We start from the raw sequence: 23,945 nt of genomic DNA on the forward strand, positions 1-23,945 counted from the left end.
TTCTCAAAGAAGTATGCCGATGCCTGGATTACACGGAATCCCCTTTAATATGAAACCCTCCCTCGTTTTTCACATTAAAGGTGAATAAGAAATGAGTCCCCATTCTGCCAACTTGGATTGTCACAAAGAGTGTGACGAGTTAATTAAGGCTGAATGACAGCGATGCGAGCGCGGAGGCTCCGCTCAGCGCCGCCCGCGTTAGATTATGACATATTTTCAATCAGATGATAGGTGTGGCGCACATCAACAGTCGAGTATGTGGAATAAATATTTATGAAGCGGAGGGGATTAAAACTGCACCATCTGCATGCCCCTGCGTTCCTGGGACAGGAAGTGATGTCCCTGAATACACTCATAGGTGTCTGCGACCGCGCCTGTGCAAAATAAAACTTCGCTGACGTGTGGGGGCTGCCCGGTTTCATCTGTCGCCCGGTTTTTCACGCCGAATTGCTTGGATTGAAGGACTTGACATGCGAAGGTGTGTAAGAGTGCAGTTCGCTGCGTAGATGTAGTTTTTTGAAAGTCTTTGGGTCAGTTTGGGTTTTTTTTTAAATGAAGTTCGTGCAGCCCTTTGATTATGCAGCAGTAGCTAAGGGCTGAGTGGCTCGACTCTGATTTTAATGACACAGGTGCGGCTGGGAGAGCTACTGCTGTATTACTTCATAATAATAGAGTGAGCACAACAATAACAGTTCAGTTTTGAGCATTTAAAGACAGTATTCCTAAAAATGATGATAACACCAAACGGAATTACCATGAAATTTACTACCAGGCTGAAATTTTGAGAAGCCTGTGCAAGTAGGTTAAATGCAGCAGTGGGAAGAGTGAGCAGATTTGTACTACTACAGAGCACAAGTCATGCATTCAAGATTTTACTCCAGTAAATGTACAGAATAAGGTTACATTTTTGTAGTCATATAGTACATAATTATGATGGTGATAATAATGATTGTTGTTGTTGTTGTTGTTGTATAAGATCGTTATTTCCAGTGCACTACTGTGTAAACTGTCTTTGAACATAGCAGATTGATGTGAAGCTAATTAATTATAAGTGATGTGTATACCTTTTTTGAATAGTTTTAATAATATTGGATTTTACTTTGTATATTTAAATGTTTTATGATATACACTAAAGGGGCACTATGTCGTTTTTGGAGAAGAAATCCAAACAAAAATTTTTAGCATGCACAATGCTAATGAAGTAATAATACAAACTTTTTTTTCTTCTATAACTGAACAAAGAAGCTGTCCTCAGAGGAAAATAAGGTCCAAAGAACACTCTTGGAAGCTAGGAAGGGGGCAGGGTCCGCCACATCTAAACAAAGAAAATCAGTATGAAATTGTGTTGCCTTTTTAAGGTCATTTTGGGGTTTTTTGTTTATATAGTTGTGGAAACTAAGAGAATGTGTTTATTTAGCTTATGAAGGCATACATAAAAAAGTCAATGAGAATCTTTTTCTTCAAAATGTTTCCCCAAAACTACATAGTGCACATTTAATCTGCAGAGTAAGAATAACTAAAGCTGCTAGATAAATAAAAAGTACAATCTATATTTGTCTCTGAAATGCAAAACTAATGTATCATGAAATGGATGTACTGAAAATTACTTGTGCATGCTGTCTTCATACTTGTTTTAAGTGTGCTATGAACCTTCCTCTGTGTCCTTGATAAAGTTATTATTATCGTATCATATATTATCTTAAGTACAGGTGCTTAAAAACTTTATTCACTGTGCAGTACCTCAATAAATGTACTTAATTAATATCCAGCATTGGTTCATTGTAACGATTAAAAAGTCTATAATAAGAGCTTTTAACAATTGATTTGACGTTGGAGTGATCTTAATGATCAATGATAAATTCTGTGGGGTTTTTTTTTCAATTAACATCAAAATAAACCCTTTGAATGTAGCTGGATGAGTAAACATTCGGTATTGTTGGTGTTGATCTCTGTTGGTGTCATTTCAGATGAGTGTGGAGGTGGAAAGAAAGTTTTTATGCAGTGCCGACACTCTGAAAACACTGGAGGAGATTGGGGGTAAGTGCTTCATTTGCCTTCTACACATTCACGCATGGGTAAATTTAGAATTGAGACATTTAACTGATGCTGTGATCCGCGTCAGCTCACACAAATGGTCACTGAAGGACTTGTACAACATTTAATGACACTAATTGCTGCGGTTGGTTCTGTAACTGTAGTGACACTGGCCATCTGTCTCTTGTTAATAATGAAGTTAAATTATCTGTGTCAGCCTCGTTAGATTTTTATATTTATTTACCAATTTGTGAAATCATCCGTCTCTCTTTCTCCCACTTTTTCTTTTCCTTTTTTTTTTTACTTGGCAGCGTGTGTGGGCCAGCGTCAGTTTCATGACCAGTACTTTGACACCCCCAAGTTTGGCCTCACTTTGAGAGACATGTGGCTGCGTAAACGTAAAGGATGCTGGGAGCTCAAGTGCCCAACAACAGTGGACGGCTCAGAGGAGACGAGTGGAGAGAAATCTAAAGCAGCAGGGCTGTGCACTCGCTACAAGGAGATAACCAATCTGCCTGAAATCCAGCTGAGAGTGAAAGAGGTCATAAAAGACGTTTGTGAGGACAGCGAGACAGGCGCCTCAGAGGAGGAAGAGGAGTCTTGGCTGAGCAAAATGAATCTGGTGTGCTTTGCAGAGTTCACAACAGAGCGGCGGTCGTTCACTTTACAGGAGGAGGGGGTGCAGATCGATCTCGACCAAGCTGACTTTGGTTACCACGTGGGAGAGATAGAGGTCCTGGTTCCAGATGGAGGAGATGTGCAGTCCGCCTTGGAGAAGATTGAAAGGACGGCTCAAAAGCTGGGTGAGCTCAAAGCTGTCGAACCCCATTATATAAATATAGCTTTTACTATCATGTACTCATCAAGTAGGATGTCAACTTGCCATTTTTTGACATGCTTTCCTCAAAAGTCATAGATGTTTGTTGTTCTTCCACACAGGTCTGACTGGAGATCAGCGGGTTGAAGGGAAAATTAATGTTTACCTAAGAAGAAAACACCCAGAACACTATGCAAAACTACTGAGTGAACATGTCCTGTAACTAAGACATATTATAGACTACATGATCTTCAACAGTTTCAGCTCAGTAGTTTTCAAGATGTACATTTTATCTTTAAAACTGAGGCTTTATTTATTAGAAAGTCTAGCTCTATAAAAATATTTAACATTAACTAATTTTAAAGACCTGGCGCTCTCAAGAGATGAACAGTGGCCTGGTGCTCGACAGCTGTTTTCATCTTCACTTGAACTTTTAGTGTCTGATGAACCACATGCAATGTTTCCGACAATTTGTATTATGGAGAGTGTGAAATAACTGTGAATACTGGAAATAAATGGAGTGCGATACTGTCAGTTCAACATTAATTGTGACTGTTTTGCACTGTGTTATTAAACAGACATATTAGACAATCACAAATGATGAGCAAGCAACCTGAGCACAGAATGAAGGTCCTGTGTCCCAGACACACCAAAGCAACATCAAAGAACAAGTGGGGACAAAGACAGACTGTTGCATCGCCTCCCATCACGCGTGTCTTGGCCGAAAAGCTGCACTTGAACACAGACAGCCAACTATGAGTTTGACTTCTGAGAAACACTGTCAATCAACTTTGACTCTGTGTGAGCACCAAGCTCATGTTATGAACACAGAGTCCCCTTACATCGCCTCTGTCAGGTTAGAATGCGGTCAGTCTCTGATTTCACACTGTTTTGCCAGCCTGGGTGCCAGCAGAGCTAATGCAGAAACACAGTCGATGGTGCCTGCTCAGGCCTGTTGGAGCTGACCAATCAGAGCAGACTGGGCTTTTCAAGCAGGGGGCTCTTAAAGAGACAGGCACTGAAATGCATTCAAACAGGATGAATAAAGGTACTGCAACAATGGACAGTATGAGTAAAATAATGTTTTTTTCGAACATTGAGGCATGTAAACATTTTCTTGTAGACACCAAAATAAAAGTACATTATGAACCAGAAAAAGAGACTTTTAAATCCAGGTCAAAAAGTGATAGTGAGTGCTTCATCCCTCCATCCAACTGAAGCATCATAGGAGATTATAGAATGAGCTATACCATAAAAAATAAGGCACAATCTGGTATTACCAAAGAAAATCTAATTTTCTGTTTTCAAAACAAGAGATGTATGTGTTATCATGACAAAACATTTATTATGGCGTAGACATTGTCTTGTTAAAGTGACTTAACCTTTTTTTACAATAACAACAGATGTTTTCTCATCATAATGAGATAAGTTAAAAGCGATGTTAGAAAAGAAATAGATGAGCGAAAGCACTAAATGAACTCTTGAGCAATATACTTTTAATTAGTATGCAGACAATTGTCTGCTCTGCAACTTGCAGCACAAATTCTTCCTCCAACATTCCTGCAGTACTGTGGCGACAACAATGCTGAGGGAGAGACTTGAAACAAAGGATGAATCACCGCGGTCACGCATCCGTCTTCATCTTCAATTTCAGGCGGTGACCAATCAGTCGGAGGTGATGGAGGAGGCATCTGAGAGGTTGAAATCAGCCCTTCTTTGGACTGTTCTGCTGGTCTCGTCTCTACTGACCAACACCAGCACCTGTTGTGGGCGGCTTTTTCTGGACACCTGCGATCCACACACGGAACAACAGATTTTATTCAGTTTCAAAGAAAGTAATAGAAGGGTTAATATGTTCAAACAGAGAGGAATCAACAGTATTTTGAGAGAACACACACACCAAGGCTTCTCCTGTATATCAGTCTTCATTCTGACAGCTGGGTCCACACAGTCCTGGTCACAGGAAGACTACACTGACAAGCCACATCTGCTCTTTTTGAACATAATGCAGCTGCCCCCCTCAAAAATAGCACATTCATTAAAGTTACAACATGAAGCCTGAATGAATAGACCTATAGATGTTAAGAGTAGGATATTTCAACAACTTTAGCCTTTTGGGACCACATCATATGCACCTTTTATACCAAGCCTAGGTCTACCCTTTTAATATTTCATTATCACTGGATGCATGTCTAATATAGAAGGCAATACAATACAGCCTTCATATAGAACGCAAATAAAGACTAGATAAACTACTTACAAAAAGTTAACAGTGTCATTGGTTAAATTCAACCATCAATCTCCCCCCTTCCTTTGCATCTCTTTTCACACCACAGCTGTTCCAATCATCTGCACCCTCGAGTGGTTGCAAGTGTTGCACAACTTATGTTGCTAACGCTAGCAAGCTAAAGATAACATTTCTTATGCTAGCTAATGTTTCGTTGTTTAATGCCGGCTAACGCTAAGACAAAATTAACATATTGGCTTTCATAAATGGAATCACGATTAATGTACAAAAAAAAAACCTCTTTAATGTTAAAGTAATTAAAAATATATAATGTAAAATGAGTGATTGCATACATAACGATTAAGGGGCTGAATACTTTTTATAGGCACAGCGTGTATGGCAGTGCTCATCAATCTTGGTCCTGGGGGCTCCCTGCGATGCATGTTTTAGATCCAACCCTCGTGTTAGTGACATCATCTTGCTGAACGTTCACCTAAACCCTTAGCTTAAACATTGCAGAGGTGGTCCGGTATTAACAGTTCACAAAACTAACGACATATCCTTTCACATTACTGCAGTTGTCAATATGGCTGGATTTATTGTGATGTTCACCATTGTTGATACTTTTTCTGAGTCAAGGCGACGGTCATGTTGGTGTTGATGATAAATGCTGAGCCAGACGATGTAGTTCACACAAACAACATGAATGTGTGTCGGTACCTGTAGGGATGTGAGTACTACTTAGGCCTAAGCAGATGTTGACTCCAACAGCCTGTCTGCAAGCTGTTGTCAACTAACACTCTGAAAAGGCAACACACCTTCAGGCAGTGAGCTGCTGAGAGAACATTGTTTCTTCAGAAACTTCGGCCAATAAAATAAACACTTAGGTGCTTTAGCCCTGTTGGGTTCCCAGGATAAATGCATGACATTGCATCAGGCTTCAGAATCAACTTTTTGGCAAATCCCATGGACTGCTTGGCAGAAATCCACGAAACATTCCTTGCTAAAACGTTCACAGCAAATATGGACTCCCACTGCATTTGAGGGTCTGCTTAAGTGCTGTCTATATATAGAAAAAACAAAAGAAATAAAAGTCGATAGACTTTTATTTCTTGTTTTTTCTGTTTCAGCTCAGGATTCCTAGGCAAATAGTGCATGGAAGCTCCAGGCTTTGGTGTGCATCCAAAAACAGCACAGTCAGACATATTAACAGAAATGGACTCTCCACCACTCCTCCCACTGGAAATGCTTTCACTTTCATGCACCTTTTCTGTGCTGGAAGTCTCAGATTTTCACATTGACACTTGTTTAATATCCATGAACAATGATGCATACTGAGTCATGATTGGCTTCAGGTTTATGATGTCACAAACGTCTGCATGCGGACATCTCACCTTAATTTTCAACAACAGACAAACTCCTCCATGAGCAATGGTGTTGGTCTATTAATCTTAATAGTTAAGGGTTAGCGATGCTGGTTGTTTCATCAACACTGTTGAAAAGCTGTAATGGAACTAAACATGGGCTGATTTACAGCACTGACTTGTTGCGACTTGTACATGGTTGCGCTTTTCAATTGAAAATGTGTTACTGTACACAGAGGGGACCGCATCAGCTGTTAGTAAGAGAGAACAAAAGATCAAGGTTAAAAAAACCACAAAACCTATCCAACCGGTTTCTTATATGAACTGACGTGAAAATAACAGGGGATTTCTTTTTAGTAATTTATGTACTGGGTTTTGGAATGTAAAACTACAATTTCAAATAATCATTGCTTCTGTTTACAACAGGGCCATTGACACTGCAGAGTTGACCCTTTGATACCAGTCATACTAGCTCTTGGCTGAATATCAATATTGCTTCTACAATGCTATTTTAGCCCATTTTCAAACTGGTCCTATGTTTAGATCATTTTGTGGGAGATATCCCCACAAACTCTGGACTAACACTGCTCTGGAGCAGGGCCAGCTATCCCTTGGCTAAAATCGGAGTTAGGCCACTAAAGAATATACCAGGATTGTGCCAGTGTGACTGCTTTCTTAGGCCTGGACTAAGAAGGTTGTAAGAATGCTTATAGCCCAGAAGTAAGTGTGGTGTAAACCCAAACAGTTTGAGAAGTGAACCAAATTGCATTTAAAACGATAACAGGAGCAAGCGTCACTCTCTATGGGGTCCTGAAGCATTTGTGAAGAGGCCCCTCATATTTAATTTATTATTAAGCTGACATACAGTGTATTCCAAAGGATGGAGAGAGAAATTTAAAGTTCTTTAAATGACTTCAAATGGCACACATTGAATCTAGGGCTCAGGGCCCTGGAAATCCAGCCTGGTATGTCGGAGAAACTGTGGCTCATTAGATCGTTGTGTAGGAGCTAAAAAAATTGAGATATATGTCAAACATTTACAGATTATGAGATTATGGAACGCTGAGCACAGATCAAATGCCTCAAATGCCCCCGTCCCACAAAGCACAAGCCTTTACACATGAAGATAGCCTGATGTCTTTAACTTCTGGCATCCTCCAAGTAAAAAGGGGAAGGCTTTTCTAGTATCATCACTCAAACTTCTGCTCTGGGGGTTTATTTAGTAAACCACACATGATGCCAAATGATTACCAAGCACAATGATCTCTTAATACATACTGTCAAGTAAAGCGATGAGCTGGGCAGATGTTGTTTACAGAGTAATCAAAGATAATTAGCAAAACGAAGAGTTATAAACCCACCAAAATGCATTAATCTATTGGATGCACCATGGCATGTTTTCATCTCTTAAACTATAAACTTTCATTGACTTCTTAATATTGTAATGCTGCACATCCCGGATCATCGTCCTATGTCGGCTTCGATGGATTATTCCTCGTTTCTTTTTGTTTTGTTTTGGTTGATCTTCTTTTTCGGTTGATCTTCTTTTAGATTCAGTACTTTCTGTACTGGCTGTGTTAATGTAGGCTCCATGAGTTACTATCCTGGCTGCTGTCTGGAGGTGCTGATCACGTGACGGCGAAAGGGCAGGGGCACGCGCAGGGTTTTTTCACACTTTTGTAAACAACATGGCGATTCACGGACTGGCCCTGCTGCTAGCCGACTGAACAAACACTGTGCTGTCAAACCTTTTGCTTCTTTGTGCGGTGAACGTCACACGCTGGACCCAGTTGAAGTCACCCGTCGGGCAAATTGTTAACTTCGTGCCGACACGACAACGAGCTGGACTGACGAGCTGTCAAGAAGACCGTTTGACAGTCAAACGGTAAGTCGTTAGCATTTGCAGCTAGCTAGCTCAACAAAACCATCCTCTTTATCTTGATCACGATAAGCTTACCTATGGGGCAAACATGCTGTTCGGTTTCTGTGCCGACCACGTCATTTGTCAATCCGAGAAAGTGGAAGTACAGTGGCTAGAGCAAATAACTCGACATAATATCGGTTTAGCTAATGCAGGTGTGTGTTTTTAGCCATTGTTACCATACTTCTGTTTTCACATTTCCCCTCTAGATCACTTCACACACACACACACACACACACACACACACACACTCTCTCTCTCTCTCTTTCTCTCTCTCTCTCACGCACTGTATTTGTGTTCACCTGGTTTCCGCCAGGTGAACAAATCTAATACTGTCATTTAATGTCAAATTATTCTCCCTGCCAGGCCCTCTTCAGTCTATGGGCTCTCAGTCCAGTTCTGGGATGTCTGGTGGAAGGGGCTCTTCCAGTGGCAACCCAGCTGAGCAGTCTGATCCAGCAGAACCGAACCAGAGCAGCAGCAGCAGCAGCAGCAGCAGTAGTAGCAGCAGCCGAGGCCGCAGGACGGCTGACAGGCAGCAAGGAGACAGACAGCCGGCATCAGAGGAGGACGTTGACTTAGCTGAAGTGCTGGCTTACCTACTGAGGAGGTGAATGGAGAGTTTAAACTTGCACTGGCATTGATGTTAACACACCAACAACAACAACATGCGCACTCTGCACTTCTGAACCCAGTTTGGTGCAACCGAAAGGAGACGAAATCCAAATGTGTTGCACATCAAAGATTAACACCGTTTTTGCAGTGCAGTGCAATACAATAGCTGTATATCATCTTACAGAAATGTACTTTCATTTCAATGTTTCTGGTCATTTAGTTTATACGGTATGAATGTTGCGCTTGAGTGAGAGTCATTACACAAGGCATCTACACAGCATCAACTCATCACTTCAAATTTTATTAGGACGTAGTGCATTGATTGTATCCAATTGAGATTTTTACGTTAGACACCACCCCCTACACCCTGTACCACTACAAAACACGAAAAAATATGCCCCGGTTTTGCCAGTCAAACTCTTGAATGGGAGATGACAAGATTAACATGCAGCATTTAATCACACAAGGAATTAGAGTAATGTTTATTTGAATACATGCGTACAGGAAACAGCAGAACAACCAAGTGTGCGCCCTTGAACACGCTACAGATACAGTTGCGAAGAGAGGTATAATTGCAAGGTGTTTTAACTACTTAGTGAATGGATCAGACAAATGTTTTGTGTTTGTGTGTATGTGAGCAGCCTGTAACCAGAGACACAATGGAGAAATATGGGATGTGTGTGTGCTGTGCACAGTCAGCGACACAGCTGCTAAGTGTTTACTATGGGTCTACATCAGTCATCACTTCTGCATTACCAGATCTGATATTCAGCGATTTTCTGATTATTATTGTTTTTTTATTCAATTGCTGATAAAGTGAAATTCTTTGGCTCAGATGTAGCCTGCAATCTGCAAAGTAACTAGTTACCTAAGCTATCAAATACATAGTGGAAGTGGAAAAGTATCAAGACTTACTGCTGCCTTAAACTTCGATGACAGATGCTTCATTCAGCTGGGAGTGTGACTACAGAGTTAACTTCATGATGGCGTTGGACCATGGAGGCTCCAGTTTGCAAAAGACCCTCAGAAAAGAATCAACACTTGTCACATCTTTATTATGTGACAGTTTATTAGATACTCAAAGTAGAGGGATAGCTTACAGTGTTATTCCCTCCCTGCCAAGAGAGCAAATAAGTGAAACATCACATTACATTCCAGTCTTACTAGAGTGGGGGTTGGGAGTTTCCCATCCCTATTCCAGGTTGATTTTAATTCAGTTATAGTTGCTGGGAATTTTTCGAATAACACCAAAAAACCACAACTAACAGAATAGTTTTCAGCACTTGGATCTGATCCATGACAGTGGCTTCCAGCGATAACACAGCAAGAGGAGTCAGAAGTAGAAAGAACGAGGATCTGGAAGACTTGAAATGAATAAGTAGCACTCTCATTTCTCACTTCAGTTAACATTTAACCACTCTGGAGCAAGCTGCTGATCCCCCATCTGTTACAGTGGAGCCGCACCGTGAAAAAACAGAAGACTGTTGCTTTACCCGCAGCCCAATAGTCTTTGTGCAGGCAGGTGTCTCACCATTGGGCTATAGAGCTGCAGCTTTGTTTTCTGAATGAGTATTTCAAGTGTTATTACATTAAGATGTCTGTTCCACTGTTCCTTGTTATTCTGTTATTTTTTTTGTTTTAGCTACTTTTTGTTTTTTTGTTTTGTCTCTAGGTACAGTCTTTGCTGTAGAGGGTTGAATTGATTTGATCATGTTGTATTAACATTTAGACCAATTGGTCCTTGGGCTGATGTGAGTTTGTGTGTGCAGGGGCCAGGTCAGACTGGTCCATGGCAGTGGAGCCACAGGGCTGCAGCTGGTCCAGTCATACTCTGACTCTGATGAGGACAGCGACGGAGCCTGGGAGGGTCGGCTGGGCGACCGCTACAATCCACCAGGTAACCTCAACCCCAAACACTTTTCACTGCATATTATACTATATTATAACTATATTTTATCTCACTTTAAAGTATTATAGAGCCCCTCGCCATCACTCCTCTGCCTAAAACATACAGTTTTAACAGTCACACACATTTGAAAGCTTATGATGGTCAGTTTCAACTAAAACATTAACTTAAATGTAAAAGGGAGACATTTAAATATTTTGTACAACAAATTAAACTATAAAGCTCTCAAAAACTAAGTTAACAACTAACAGTTTGATTTTGATTGTGAGTTCTGTGTTTCTTGTCGTCCTCAGTATCATTTGATATCAGAAAACAAAGTTATGTTTGATGAGTGGTCATTCAAATATTAAAATTGACTACAATGACTGCATTTACATGCACACTAACATTCCTCTATTTTTACCAAACTTGATACGGCTCATGTCAGCCTGTTCCATTAAGATATACGAAATTAGCCCTTATTCCAAATCTAAAATTTTCCTATTAAGACGATAGATACGGGCGATATGCTGTTAGGAGCATTTTTTGGAAATGTATACACTAAAATTTGAATATGCATCTAAAATGGGGTTTTTACAGCAGTAAAAAGGAAACAGACACACTGTCTGTTTCCTGTTTACGGTCAGCTCTGTGTGTCGTCATGGATACTTTGGGATACACAAACCAATGAGTCAGCATTTTGCAAAGCTGGGGTAGAGGCACATGCCCCAAAGAAAAGCCCCCATTTCTGTTCTCAGGGAGAAACATACCCACTTCCACTTTTAAACATTATGAAAGACTTGGATATGATCAGGTTTTAGGCATGCACAAATATTGCAATGCTGATATTTTCGAGAAGATGTTGGAAGCAATGAAAAAAGAGAGGTTGTGCTCGCATGGTCAGTCAAGTCTGCCACCGGTGAAATACCAAGAAAATAATTTTATTTTGACTCAAAAGAATTTAAATGGTATAAATCGCTCCAGCTGTGAAATACCTACGACACCAGACATGACGTGTTATTGTACATTAATCGGAGTATGCGCAGCTGCACGTAAACAGGAATTTTAGAAGAATATTTATTTTATGAGCCATGTGAATGGTTTAGTAGGAATTGTAGAAAAGACCAACATTCTATTCCCATAAATATGACTGTTGAATCAGAATGAAATGTATATAACAAGGTGCAAAAGTTTGATTTGTGTGTGTTACCTTTCAAGTGGACACTCAACCCGACACGAATGAGGTGGACCGGAGTGAGATCAGGACTCAGATCCTTCTGGCCACGGCGTCCTCCGCACAGAAAGGCCGACACAGTTTCACCCACATGCTAACAGAGGTCAGACCACAGAGAAAGCATAAAACTGGTACCAGAGTCCATGCTTGAATGTAATTCGCAGATTTCCAAGATGATGATGATGATTTGTTTTCATTCGTTTCTTTCAGTTTTACAAGACAGTTTGAAACAATTAAGAGTGCTTCTTTAGCATAACAAGATTTCAACTCGATTTTTTTCCGTATTTTCTTGAGATGACTTAAGTAACTACTTTGTTTGTGATGGCTAGTTTAATTACTGATTGTTTCTCACCAGTTTGATGTCCCTTCTCTGATGAACTCTTCTCTGTTTAGAGGGAACAAGGCAGATGTAGAGGCTCCAGTTTTTCCCATGGAGAGTGCAGTCGTATCCGCACACAGTAAGTGTTCTTAAAACTCTACACATTTCCAATATTTCACTACAGCTACCACAAGGAGACACGGAGACTGAATGTGAATCAGTTAGATCACAAAAATGGCACATTATGATCTTTTTCATGTGACTGGGCTATACTTTTTGTTAAAATCTACAACGTGACAAGATGTTTACTCACACTGTCTGTAAGTGTCAAATGATATTCACCCTGGTTCCTTTGTAGTTTTCTGCCAAACCATGTATCCCACAAGGATACATACCTGCAGAAAGCCTTCTGTGGAGTGTACAGTGAGGAGGGCAACATGTTTCTCTCCGCCTGCCAAGGTAAATAACCCCAAGATCCAAGATGACAACCCAGAGGAATTGAATCAGATCTGATTAGTCTTATAGTCATATAGTCACAGATAGTTGTCATATTCATTTGTTTCAGGTATTTTAAAAAAATGAGTCCTTTTGATTATTTAAAAAAAACAAAACTTTTTCTGTTGTTCGCTTTAGATCAGAACATCCGCTTGTACGACACAACCAGGGGGCGCTTTCACCTACGGCGAACAGTGAAGGCTCGTGATGTGGGCTGGAGCGTGCTGGACGTTTGCTTCACCCCTGACGCACAACACGTGCTCTACTCCAGCTGGTCTGACTACAGTAAGGCTAGGGGACCTGTAAGATCATCATCAGTCGATGATGCTAATTAGTGACGTGTTTTGTTTGCAAGAGTCATGGCTTGGACAGCTAGTGATCCCCCAAGAAGCATCCATACCATCCATATGTGGCTTTTACTAGAGATGCACCGATCGATCGGCAACCGATTGCAATCGGCCGATATTGGTTTTGATCAGAGTTCTCAAAATACATAAAATCAGGCCGATCAGATGACGTTTCAATATAGAGACAGTGCATTGACTGCATGCAGGGAGGGAATTTCATGGCTGCCGTTGCCCCGCACTTTGCTGATGCCCCGTGAAAAAAAAACTCATCGTACAGCCACAGTGGCCTCTGTGCCCCTGGCCTGGTCAGCGTAGCGGGCTTGCCTTTAATTACAGCCACCTGAGTGCACAGTAGTCACTCACAGTAACTTCAGTGAGTTTGCGGTTTGCGCAGGTGGAGTCTCATCATCAAGATGATCTCACGTGAAAGCCTCTCAAACAGCAGCAGCGTCTCAAAACAGAAGAACGAAACTTAAAGTACAGTGAGCGAGTGCAGCCGGTTTTGACATGATACGTAACTGACTTATGTGGTAGGATTTAGTTTGGTAAAGTTGGAAATATATTCACAGATTCGAACTTCCCGGATCAATAACTCATAAGTGAAACCTTGTTAAAACACAAACCATGGCTCTTTTCTACCGTAGTAAGGAAGACAACAAGCTACAACCGTATGTTAATCAAAACGAGCGTCTGGGCATTAACTCTGGTCTGTATGGTCAGCCGGCTGTGAGATGAGGGCGCAGGGACCGTCTACAAAGTGCAGCACTGAAAAGAGAAACTACAAAAAATTCAATAACTTCACTATTATTCAGAGTGTAGTGTCGCCAAAATCACTCCACACATCAGTGGTCTCCTGCTGGTTATTCTACAATTTTTTGTTTGGAAAAAATGTGCTTTGCCATAATTTTGGGGAATTTCTATTGGGAGAAATATTCAATAACATTAATATTCAGTGTGGTGTCACAAAACTCACCTCTCCCTAACCCTACTTAACAAAAACTACTTTCCAATGTAACTTTAACTTGATTTTGGTATTAAATAAATGTTTTAATACGTAATCCATGTCTTATTATAAATTAGGATGTTATGGTATCAGTCTGAAAGGTAAATCAACACATTTTACTCAGTGGCCTTTGTGTCCTGTCATGTGGCCTTGGTGCCCCTGAAAAAAAAAGTGCAGGCCAAATGGACTTGACCCTAAAATGACAAAATTCACATCCTGACTGCATTCCCACTAGTACGCTACAGTTACTCTATGTAAGCTGAGTCCAAGTTGTCTCTAAGAGAGTCTCTAGAATGTGAAATATTGCACATTGCCTCAGCCTGCAATAAAACGGTGGTCAATTCATGATACTTTGTCATCTCCTAATTTTTATACTTAAGGCAAGGCAAGTTTATTTGTATAGCACAATTCAGACACAAGGCAACTCAAAGTGCTTTACAGGCACACACAAATTACATTAAAAGACAAACATTTCATTTAAAAGACATTAAAAAAAAACAAAAAAAAAAACTCAGAGTAATAATGCAGTTCAAAGACTTGAATTGCTTCAGTTAAAAGCAGTGGCAAAAAGAAATGTTTTAAGTCTTGATTTAAAAGAGGTGAGTGTTGGAGCAGACCTGCAATTTTCAGGGCAATTTTTTAATAATAAAATGTCAATGTTGTGTAAAAACAATCATTAATTAAATATATGAAAGTTATACAAGACAATAATATAGAAGAATTTATGGATTTGACGCTGTGATCGGTGAACGGCAATATCGGGATCGGCAGGTACTGCTTTCGGTGATCGGTGATCGGCCCCAAAAATCCTGATCGGTGCATCTCTAGCTTTTACTGATGATGCAGTAACTCTTGTCCCTGTTACGTAAGCATGTTGCAGTGAGCTGAGCTACAGTGCCAAGAAAACAAATGTTGAAAACACAATAGGCTAAAGTAGGGCTGGACAGTGTGGCCTTAGTATACTATTGTGATATTTTTTAGACAGTATAGAGTACATATGTTGATATTTTGAATACTCCTCACTCATAAATGCTATGACTGTGTGTCAAAATCAAATATCACAATATTATAGACTAAATACCTTCATATTGATTTCAGGTCGATAGGGATGACAATTGGTACTTGTAGTGTTAATATTAACTCATTAATTATATACGTTTTTTTGTTCACTCTGGTAAGGGCCCATGTCCACATAATGTGTTTTTCTGAGCACCACCGTAATTTTTTTTCACTTGTTCCTGATGAGAGAGTGTGGCATCTTTTTTCAGAGTTTCTAGTTAAAAATCTCAACTTTTCTAGAAAGGTACTGGGGTCGTCACTATTTCGCTTTTTCAGAAAAAAACAATAGTATAATTGATCAAGTGGGACTCGTCAACTGTCAGCCTGGTTACCAAGATAAGGAGGAGAATCTTGTTCCGGTCGTGTTGTTCTATCCTGAGCTTTATCAGACAGAAAAGGCAATTTATTTGACGCACATCATGCACAGTCCGTACACTGAGTGTTGTGCTTCTTTCTCCACCAGTTGTAAGCTGTGTAGTCCACCCTCTGTTGCCATAGTGTTAGCTAATGTCAATCAAAACCAGTGTGTAGCCTCTTTTCTCTCACAGCACAAGCGCTTCAAACCAGCACTCTCAAGTGCACTGCCAGCACTTTTCTGCTGGAGAAACATATAAAGTGGACAGGGGCCCTGAGGTCAGAGAATGACTGTATTGTACTGTAATGCAGCCTTCAAAATCACAAACAGTGTTACACTTGTGTCATACCAAGATACAACAATATTCCAAATCTTAGACGATAAATAGTCTCATATTACGATAAATGATATATTGTTGATATTAAGATAGTGAAGCAGAAACGGTTGCAAAACAACCAAGAAACTAAATCAGGACTACCAAAAAGACACAAAGTCAGAGTGAGCACGACCAACAGCCCCCCCACTTCAGAAGCCTCTTTCTTCTGATGCTGGCACAGGAGCTTTCAACTAAGCTTCATTACCAGGCCAGGTGCACCTCATTGAGCAATTAGATGTAGTACACCTGGGCAGAGAGAGAGAGAGGACAGGAGGGGGGGAAAAGGACGAGCAGATTAAGCTGTATCACATTTAATTTGCACATCGCATGTGACTGTCTGAATTGTGAAACGCATGCACTATATGCTGCTCTGAAAAATGCCCATTATAGAAAAAAAATAAAAGTAATGTCCGTGGCTTGTAAACCTCTTTCTGCCAACAATTCCACAACGCTACAGCATGTGTCACATTTTATAGATGCAATAAAATCATGTCATTTGCACCAACACCTGTCAGCGATGACGCTGATGATTCATGAATGTGTGAAATCTCTTACAGCTCAAGATGGAGTGAATTACTGTGTTTCTTCTAAAATGAGGATTTCTGAAGTTTTCGTCGGTAGCCAATGTCAAACTAAAGCTAGAACGACTTCTCTTTTCTGTTGTAGCCCAGCAGATCAAAGCTGTGGTTTTCAGCATCAGAAAAGCATTTGCAGCATGACTGTTAATACATGGTTGTGCTCTCCCAGTACGTGTTCTTAAAATGTGTTGTTTGTATTCAGATGTTGTCTCTCTCTCTCTGTGTGTGTCTTCCCCACAGTTCATTTGTGCAGTATAGATGGAGACAGTGAAAACCACACCGCCCTGGACCTCAAGTTAGTGTTTCCCTCATAGTAACTTATAGCATTACGGAGCAGGTAATCTGTCATTCCCTACAGGCCGGCCCTCCTCTCCCTTCATTACCACCTGGATGAATGATGCTGTCAGAACTTGTCACCTCAACATTCATCCTCTCGCTCTTTGTGTGTGTGTGTGTGTGTGTGTGTGTGTGTGTGTGTGTGTGTGTGTGTGTGTGTGTTGTGCGCGTGTGTGCGTGCGTTTGCTAATTGGAGAGCTCATTATTTCAACAAAGCGCTGCCATTACACTCACACCACTTCTAACAATAGCATTGTTTAAGAGTTGATGGTGCCTTCATCAAGCTTTTTTGGTGTGGGATGACATGCAGTAGACAGTGTAGTTGTGATTCAATATCGGTGCCGATGCTGTAGTGTTAACCTGCGTGCATGTGTGTGTGTGTGCTTTGTAGTCCAGATGAGAGGAGGTTCTGTGTGTTCTCACTGGCTGCGTCCACAGATGGCAATGAGATCCTGGGAGGGTGAGTACAATTTGCTCTTATGTTTCAAGGCAGTGGCTGACAGAGTTGAAACCAGGACTGAAGTCTCTTTTGGAAATGTGGAATTAAGCAGCTCTTATTTTTCTGCCGATTGTTCGAGGTAGATTTTTTTGTATTGTTAAAGACAAGACACCTATGTCTAATAAAAAAGGATGATTGAATCAGTTAAATTTAAACCTTGAATGCGAATGTGTTCATTCTCTCTCTTCTCTCCTCTCAGAGCAAACGATGGCTGCCTGTACGTTTTTGATCTTGAGCAGAATAAGCGAACGTTGAAGGTCAGTGTGTCAGCGTGCATTTGCTCTTTTCGCTCGTGGGTCTGCTTGTACCTCTTTCTGAGTCGCGTCCACCTCTTGTGCCTCATTTTGTGATCAAGGTGAGCCAGACATTAGCAGACCTGAAGGTGTGCCGGCTCACATAAAATTTTACACCACCCTGCCGTCTGAAAAGTAGCAGTCTAGCTCAACCCTGCAGCGGGACAGGGGGGTTAACCCTCCTCCCTCCCTCTTCCCACAACCCCCCTCTGCGTAGAAGTCAGTAGCTGGCCTCTACCATCTGCTTCATCACTGTCTTCTGCTCTTTTTCACTCTGTCCGTTTCATTACCTCTGCGTCAGTGTGTCTGACCTTGTTCCTTTTCCCCATTTTTCTGCCCAGGATAAGTCTGAAGGTGGTCTATGTTTTTCTTATTCTTAATAAATCCTATGAAAAGACTGAAACAAACGTTAAACTGATCCTGCGTACAGATAACGCCTGTGGCCAGAGTCTCATTTATGTTATTCTTCAGCTCCACTGTTGTCCAAAAACTACTAAAAACTGACCAGTGAGCCACTTTGGTAGACTGGGTGACATGTTCCTTTTTGACAGTAGATGACATTGGAGTTGCAGTTTATTTTGAGTGGATCTCATACACACAGTTCTGCTGCTGTAAATAACCTCTAGGGCACCAAGATAGTCCTCAAATGCTTTATTTACTTTTGTTTTAGTCATGTTACAAAAAAAAGTGCCGTTTTAGCAAATTATTTAGCATTTTTGAAAACGAAAGATGACCTGTGTGCTTGTTTGTTTATGTTTTACTCATGTCTTCAATAGAGCTGCAAATATTAGTTGATTAACCAATTAATCAATTGAAAGAAAATTAAATGTCAACTGTTTTGATCATTGATGAATTATTTTTATCATTAAAATCATCATTAAGCAATACAGTCATAAACATTTTCTTGATCCAGCTTCTTAACTGAGCAGTATGTAAGAATTGGCCACAAGTCAAATTGATACGCAAAACAAAAATCAAGCAGCCTATCAGCAGAGTAACTGCAAACTGCTGCTAACTGTAGCTGATGTTAGCACAGGGGCTGTGGACCGAGAGGAGCCAGTGCTGAGATATGGATAGGATGGTTACGTCAGTGGATATCTGTGCAACACAACAAATCAACATTATAATGTCAAAATTGCTTTTCATTAACATTCTGTCGATAATTTGATTTATAAAGGTTTTCAACTAAAATTCTTACATGGTACCCCTTCAAATGTAAAGATATACTGCTTTTCTTTGTTATTTATAGAATGTTTGGCTTTTGGACCGTATGTTGTACAAAAGAAGCACATTTAAAAACATTACTTTGGGCTCTAGGAAAATTTGGTTTTGGTCTTTTCATAGGATTTGTTGAAAATAACAGAACAAGACAGCTGGCAGTTCTGTAAGGCTGTGCTGAGGCCCAGCAGTGCTTTTAGCTAAATGCTAACATGCATGCAACCATGCTCGCAACAATGAGGCTCATATGCTGATTTCTAGCAAGTGCAGTCATTTTATGATGTTCAACATCTTAATTTTCAACTTATTTTTATTATTGGTGTTAATTGAAGGGCAAGTGAGACTGATGGCAACATCATAGTTTTGCAGGTATTTGATCCCAAATCAAAGGTCTGACCAAATAAAACATTTGACCTGGTGCCTATAGATAAAACGATAGTAGAACATTTTGATTACAATTCATCCTGAGGGCCACATGAATGTCTGGGGCAGATATTTCAGTCTGGACAAAAGAGGGACTTACTGACGTCACTATCTCAGGTGCCAGCACGGCTCATAAAGAGTATCGCCATCTTCACTCTTTATTAATATGGAACAATTAACTACATTTCTGTAAACTACACTAAAGTTGCATGTTTTTTTTTTCTAGTCTATTATTTTTATATTTCATTTCATGATAATGAAGAGACCAGACTATCTCTGTCAGTGTGTTATTTTTATAGTTTTAATGGCAGAATGTGTCATCATGTGTCACAAAATCTCTGACCAAGGTATACAGTAGCTGAGTTAAAACATACATCCTGTCACACACGATGTAATTGTACAGTGACAATGTACTTCTTGCAGAAAAGTTGCCTGTCTTAAACTAAAGCTGGAAATACATTGGATCAGTTCTAGAAACTTTGGGCTAGCTTTCATATTGCATATTTTCCTGTCACGAATTAAAGATACACAGACATGCACAAGCACACAGCGCTTTCACTCAAGCATGTGTACTACACACCGTCTCTCACAAAGGAAAACCACACACGCTCACTGGCTTGCACACCCTTCACACAGCAACACTGACTCTCTTTTGCGTCTCTACTCATCAGATTGATGCCCACGAGGACGACGTGAATGCGGTGGCGTTCGCCGACAGCTCGTCCCAGCTGCTCTTCTCTGGCAGCGACGATGCGCTGTGCAAGGTGTGGGACAGACGGACACTGCGGGAGGACAGACCGCAGCCTGTCGGACAGCTGGCCGGCCACCGAGACGGCATCACCTTCATTCACAGCAAGGTGGGGAGGAGAAGAGAGGAATGCTGCTGGTATTTTATCAATCTGTCAATGAAAAGCTCCCTAAATCCTTGTGGGTAGTTAAATATGACTGATGGCTTGTTGGAAGTTGATTAATTAAATGTCATTATTAGCCAAGTTTACTGTATCTTTCATCTAAGGTATTGGTCAAACCTTGAGGTTTGCTTCGTTTTTACTTTTTAATTTCAATTTGGTCACCTGTGTCGTGACTGTGCCAGGGTGATGCACGCTACCTGATCAGCAACTCGAAGGACCAGTCCATCAAGCTCTGGGACGTCAGGAAGTTCTCTCCCAAAGAGGGGCTGGCAGCGTCCCGCCTGGCTGTCACCCAACAGAACTGGGATTACCGCTGGCAGCAGGTTCCCCAAAGAGGTGAGGAGGAGGAGTAGGACTAGAGGGAGGACGAAGCTTCTGGCAGTGAATGAGTCATGAGGGAGGCGGGGAGGTAGAGGTTACCTGGAGGAAGACAAGAGCAAGGGGATAAAGATGAAATTGTGTTGTAAAAGAAGGGAGACTGGGCCAGTGACAGAGAGGTGAAATGTGGGTGCGTGTGTGTGGTGAAGGTTAGGGTATAAGACCATAGTAAACCATGCATAAAGAGTGATTACCATTATCAAAAAGTAGGGGAGGAGGAGAGGTGAAGGACAGGAGCTCAGATAATGAGATGGAGCAGGGAGAGAGGGGGAGCAACCTAAAAATAGAAAATATAATGTAGTTTACCCCCCTGCCCCTTTTTAATGCCTGATTTTACATGTTTAGGATCAGTTAAATGTGTATTTACCTCCTGGTCCTGTTGTCCTTTTCAGCCCTGAAGAGACACAAGCTAACAGGCGACACCTCTGTGATGACGTACCGCGGTCATGGCGTTCTGCACACCCTCATCCGCTGCCGGTTCTCTCCAGAGTTCAGCACTGGACAGAGGTTCATCTACTCTGGCTGCTCCACTGGCAAAATCATCAGTGAGTGCCACCATGTGCCGTGTTATTCTGTGTCAGCACCACAGACTGTAAAAAAAACATGGTTGTAGTCTGCATGACACCACCTGCAGATTTCTGAGGAGCCAGTTCTGCTGTTTGGTTTGGTGGCTCCAGCTGTCACCATCTTGGCAGTGTCTGAATATAACTCCTAAACTTCACTCCTTAAGTTGAACTCCTTCTTCTTCTTCTTGGTCTTCATTTTCTTCCTCATTCTCTTTGTCATCTTCATCACTTTTTTCCTTCTTTGTTTTCTTCTTTGTCTTCATCTTGTCCTTCGTCTTCTTCCCTTTCATCTTACTCTTCTTCATCTTTTTCTTTGTCTTCTGTTTCTTCTTCACGTTCTTCGTCTTCGCTTTTTTCTTCTTCCTTATTCTTCATCTTCTTATTCCTCTTTAACCTCTTCTTTGTCTTTTTATTCTACGTCTTCTTTGGCTTCTTTGTGTTGTTCTTCATCTTGTTATTGTAGTTGTTGTTGTTCTTCTAGGTTGCTGTCACTCAAAGCTCCCCCGCACTTAATTATGCATAACTTTAAGCCATAATATACATTTAAATGAATATTCCCCTCGATACAGTTATAATAAATGGAGAAATTAAAAAAATGTTTAAAAATCTTTGGAGACCAAAACCATTAATGTACCAAGCTGTAAAATGTATTTTTAAATGGTCGTCTGTTGGGATTGACTCACTTTTGGGGCCAGCCTCAAGTAGCCATTCAAGGAAGTTTTTGGCACTTAATTGCCTTCATGTTCCAGCCACAGAGCTTGCGGCTTGTTCAAAACCAGTTAACCCAGTGTCGTCACTTTTACGCAGAGAATAAATACAGCTCTGATGTGTATGAGGATGTTATACAAAGCACATGCCAACTAGTAGCTTACTCTGTTGAATTCTTTGTGTCTCCAGTTTATGACGTGCTGACGGGCGCTGTGGTCTCCAGACTGTCGGGCCATGACGCGTGTGTGAGGGACGTCAGTTGGCACCCTTACGAGGACAACATCGTCAGCAGCTCTGTGAGTGCCGTTAATGCAAACTATTCAGCTTCATGAATATCACATTAAATTGAAGCAAAAGGAATTTTTCCAAAGTTGTTTTCGAATGAAGTCAGATGAATTTGACGTGTTCTGCTAATAACCGGTAATCACATGGAGTTGATGTTAAAAACAGCAGCACAGTTTAGCCCTCACCTTCATCCTCATCCTCCTTTGGTTCTCCACAGTGGGACGGAGCGGTGCGAATGTGGGAGCACAGACAGACGCATCCTCTAGAGGAGGAGAGAGAGAGGGACTCGCAACAGGTGAAACACCTTTGAGACGGTGAGAGAAGACAAAAGAAAAAGATGTCAGAGGAAGTGGCATCACAACAGAAGGGGCGAGGCTGGCCCTAACACAGGACGACAATAAGCTCAAAAAGGACTGGGAGAGACTTAAATATTTTAAAATTCAATGCTGGATATTAATGATTACAATTATAGCGTGGTTGTGAAGTGTTCATTTGGAAGGCAATTATAGCCTTACGTTGTCATGTGCAGACTAGGGCGCAGTGAGATGGCCTACTTCTGTTCCTCTTTTGTTTTTGCGTCACTGTTTTGCGTCAACAGGCCGAACCTTCTGAATTTGTCCTGTGAACACTTACTTAATGAGATATGGAAATGTAATGATAAGTTAGTGACATGGAAATCGTTGTTGGATATTGCAGGGAGAAACTGAGAATGATGATTCTGTATAAATGTATAGTATTTTCATGGTGTGTGTGTTCAGGGAGTGTTTTCAGATAGTAATCAGCGAGCTGACTTTGGCTCAGTTTTGACTCACGGGCGTTCATCACGTACAAAGTTCACCTTTTTAACACCCAATATACCCAAATTCACAGCTAAACCTGAGCTTACCACCGGTGCACCACTTGGTCCGCTGTTTAGGGGACATTTCTGATAGTCGCCTATGTCGTCTATCTCTAGCACACCACATAGACCAGGATGCTTAAATGCACAGCTAGTTTCACCGTCTAACTCACAGTGAGGTTATGCTCAGTTCTCTGTGGACCACCTTAAGTCTGAAGGCAATCCTTGTATGTACACAGCCATAGTCTGAGGTATTGTTATTGATCCCAGGTTAGCACTCAACTCTGTAAACACAAGCCCTGAGTCGATTGAAAAAAAAGAAACAAGAAGATGAAGTTTGTTGGCCAATATAAACCTGTGATCTGTTTAAAAGATTTGAATGTGACTCATAATATGTTGAGACTTGGTGAAGGGACTGAACATGTGAGCGTGGATCAAAACTCTCACACTGATCTGTATATGCAATTTTCAGGTGTTTATATCAAAGCCCAAATTTCACTCTCCGTTGTTTTACAGAAACAATAAAACCTCTCTTAAAATTTTACAAGCGGAAGCTTTTTTACCGAGTATTTGCTGCTGTTGATAGCAAGCCACGTTATTCACATTTAAATTGGCTTTATCATGCTTTAAACATGCGGAAGTGGCGCACAGATACAATGCAACACTTTCATATCCTGATAACGGTGAACCAAGTGGAGATGAGTGTCCATTTGCACATCACATCGTCCTCAGTGGCAAAATGGTTTGCAAAAGTTATCCTTTTTCATTTAGTTTCCTTTAAATACAGCAAGCACAAATGCTGCATGTGCATTTACCAGTAGCACATAAGAGACAATGAGCTGCAGCAGCAATAGTAAAGTC

At 41.0% G+C, this 23,945-nt stretch overlaps 2 protein-coding genes and 1 long non-coding RNA gene across 3 annotated transcripts; 2 read left to right on the forward strand and 1 right to left on the reverse strand.

Moving 5' to 3' along the window:
- The first annotated feature begins 321 nt into the window (after positions 1-321).
- Positions 322-3,397, forward strand: thtpa (thiamine triphosphatase). The gene is made up of 4 exons (XM_030397960.1): positions 322-478; positions 1,968-2,037; positions 2,346-2,837; positions 2,974-3,397. The coding sequence occupies exons 2-4, from the start codon at positions 1,968-1,970 to the stop codon at positions 3,072-3,074; spliced, it is 663 nt and encodes a 220-aa protein (XP_030253820.1). The 5' UTR covers positions 322-478; the 3' UTR covers positions 3,075-3,397.
- A 779-nt stretch (positions 3,398-4,176) lies between these two features.
- Positions 4,177-8,573, reverse strand: LOC115569668 (uncharacterized). Its single transcript, XR_003981596.1, has 2 exons — positions 8,400-8,573; positions 4,177-4,639 (listed from the first exon to the last, which is right to left on the reverse strand). It is a non-coding gene; the product is annotated as an uncharacterized LOC115569668 (long non-coding RNA).
- dcaf11 (ddb1 and cul4 associated factor 11) lies at positions 8,096-23,628 on the forward strand. The gene is made up of 15 exons (XM_030397692.1): positions 8,096-8,327; positions 8,730-8,973; positions 10,748-10,875; positions 12,082-12,200; positions 12,491-12,555; positions 12,775-12,875; positions 13,050-13,196; positions 16,870-16,924; positions 17,357-17,425; positions 17,664-17,721; positions 20,070-20,255; positions 20,492-20,645; positions 21,080-21,232; positions 22,151-22,257; positions 22,464-23,628. The coding sequence occupies exons 2-15, from the start codon at positions 8,744-8,746 to the stop codon at positions 22,554-22,556; spliced, it is 1,665 nt and encodes a 554-aa protein (XP_030253552.1). The 5' UTR covers positions 8,096-8,327; positions 8,730-8,743; the 3' UTR covers positions 22,557-23,628.
- The last annotated feature ends 317 nt before the right edge of the window (positions 23,629-23,945 follow it).

Source organism: Sparus aurata, chromosome 19 (genome assembly GCF_900880675.1).
Source record: "Sparus aurata chromosome 19, fSpaAur1.1, whole genome shotgun sequence".
NCBI lineage: Eukaryota > Metazoa > Chordata > Actinopteri > Spariformes > Sparidae > Sparus > Sparus aurata.

Bases quoted from the DNA above. Each gene is read 5' to 3' on its own strand.
- thtpa (XM_030397960.1), top strand. From the start codon at position 1,968: ATGAGTGTGGAGGTGGAAAGAAAGTTTTTATGCAGTGCCGACACTCTG. The intron at 2,038-2,345 runs GTAAGTGCTTCA...TTTACTTGGCAG, and splicing joins AACACTGGAGGAGATTGGGG to CGTGTGTGGGCCAGCGTCAG. The intron at 2,838-2,973 runs GTGAGCTCAAAG...TCTTCCACACAG, and splicing joins AAGGACGGCTCAAAAGCTGG to GTCTGACTGGAGATCAGCGG.
- dcaf11 (XM_030397692.1), top strand. From the start codon at position 8,744: ATGGGCTCTCAGTCCAGTTCTGGGATGTCTGGTGGAAGGGGCTCTTCC. The intron at 21,233-22,150 runs GTGAGTGCCACC...TTGTGTCTCCAG, and splicing joins CTCCACTGGCAAAATCATCA to TTTATGACGTGCTGACGGGC. The intron at 22,258-22,463 runs GTGAGTGCCGTT...GGTTCTCCACAG, and splicing joins ACAACATCGTCAGCAGCTCT to TGGGACGGAGCGGTGCGAAT.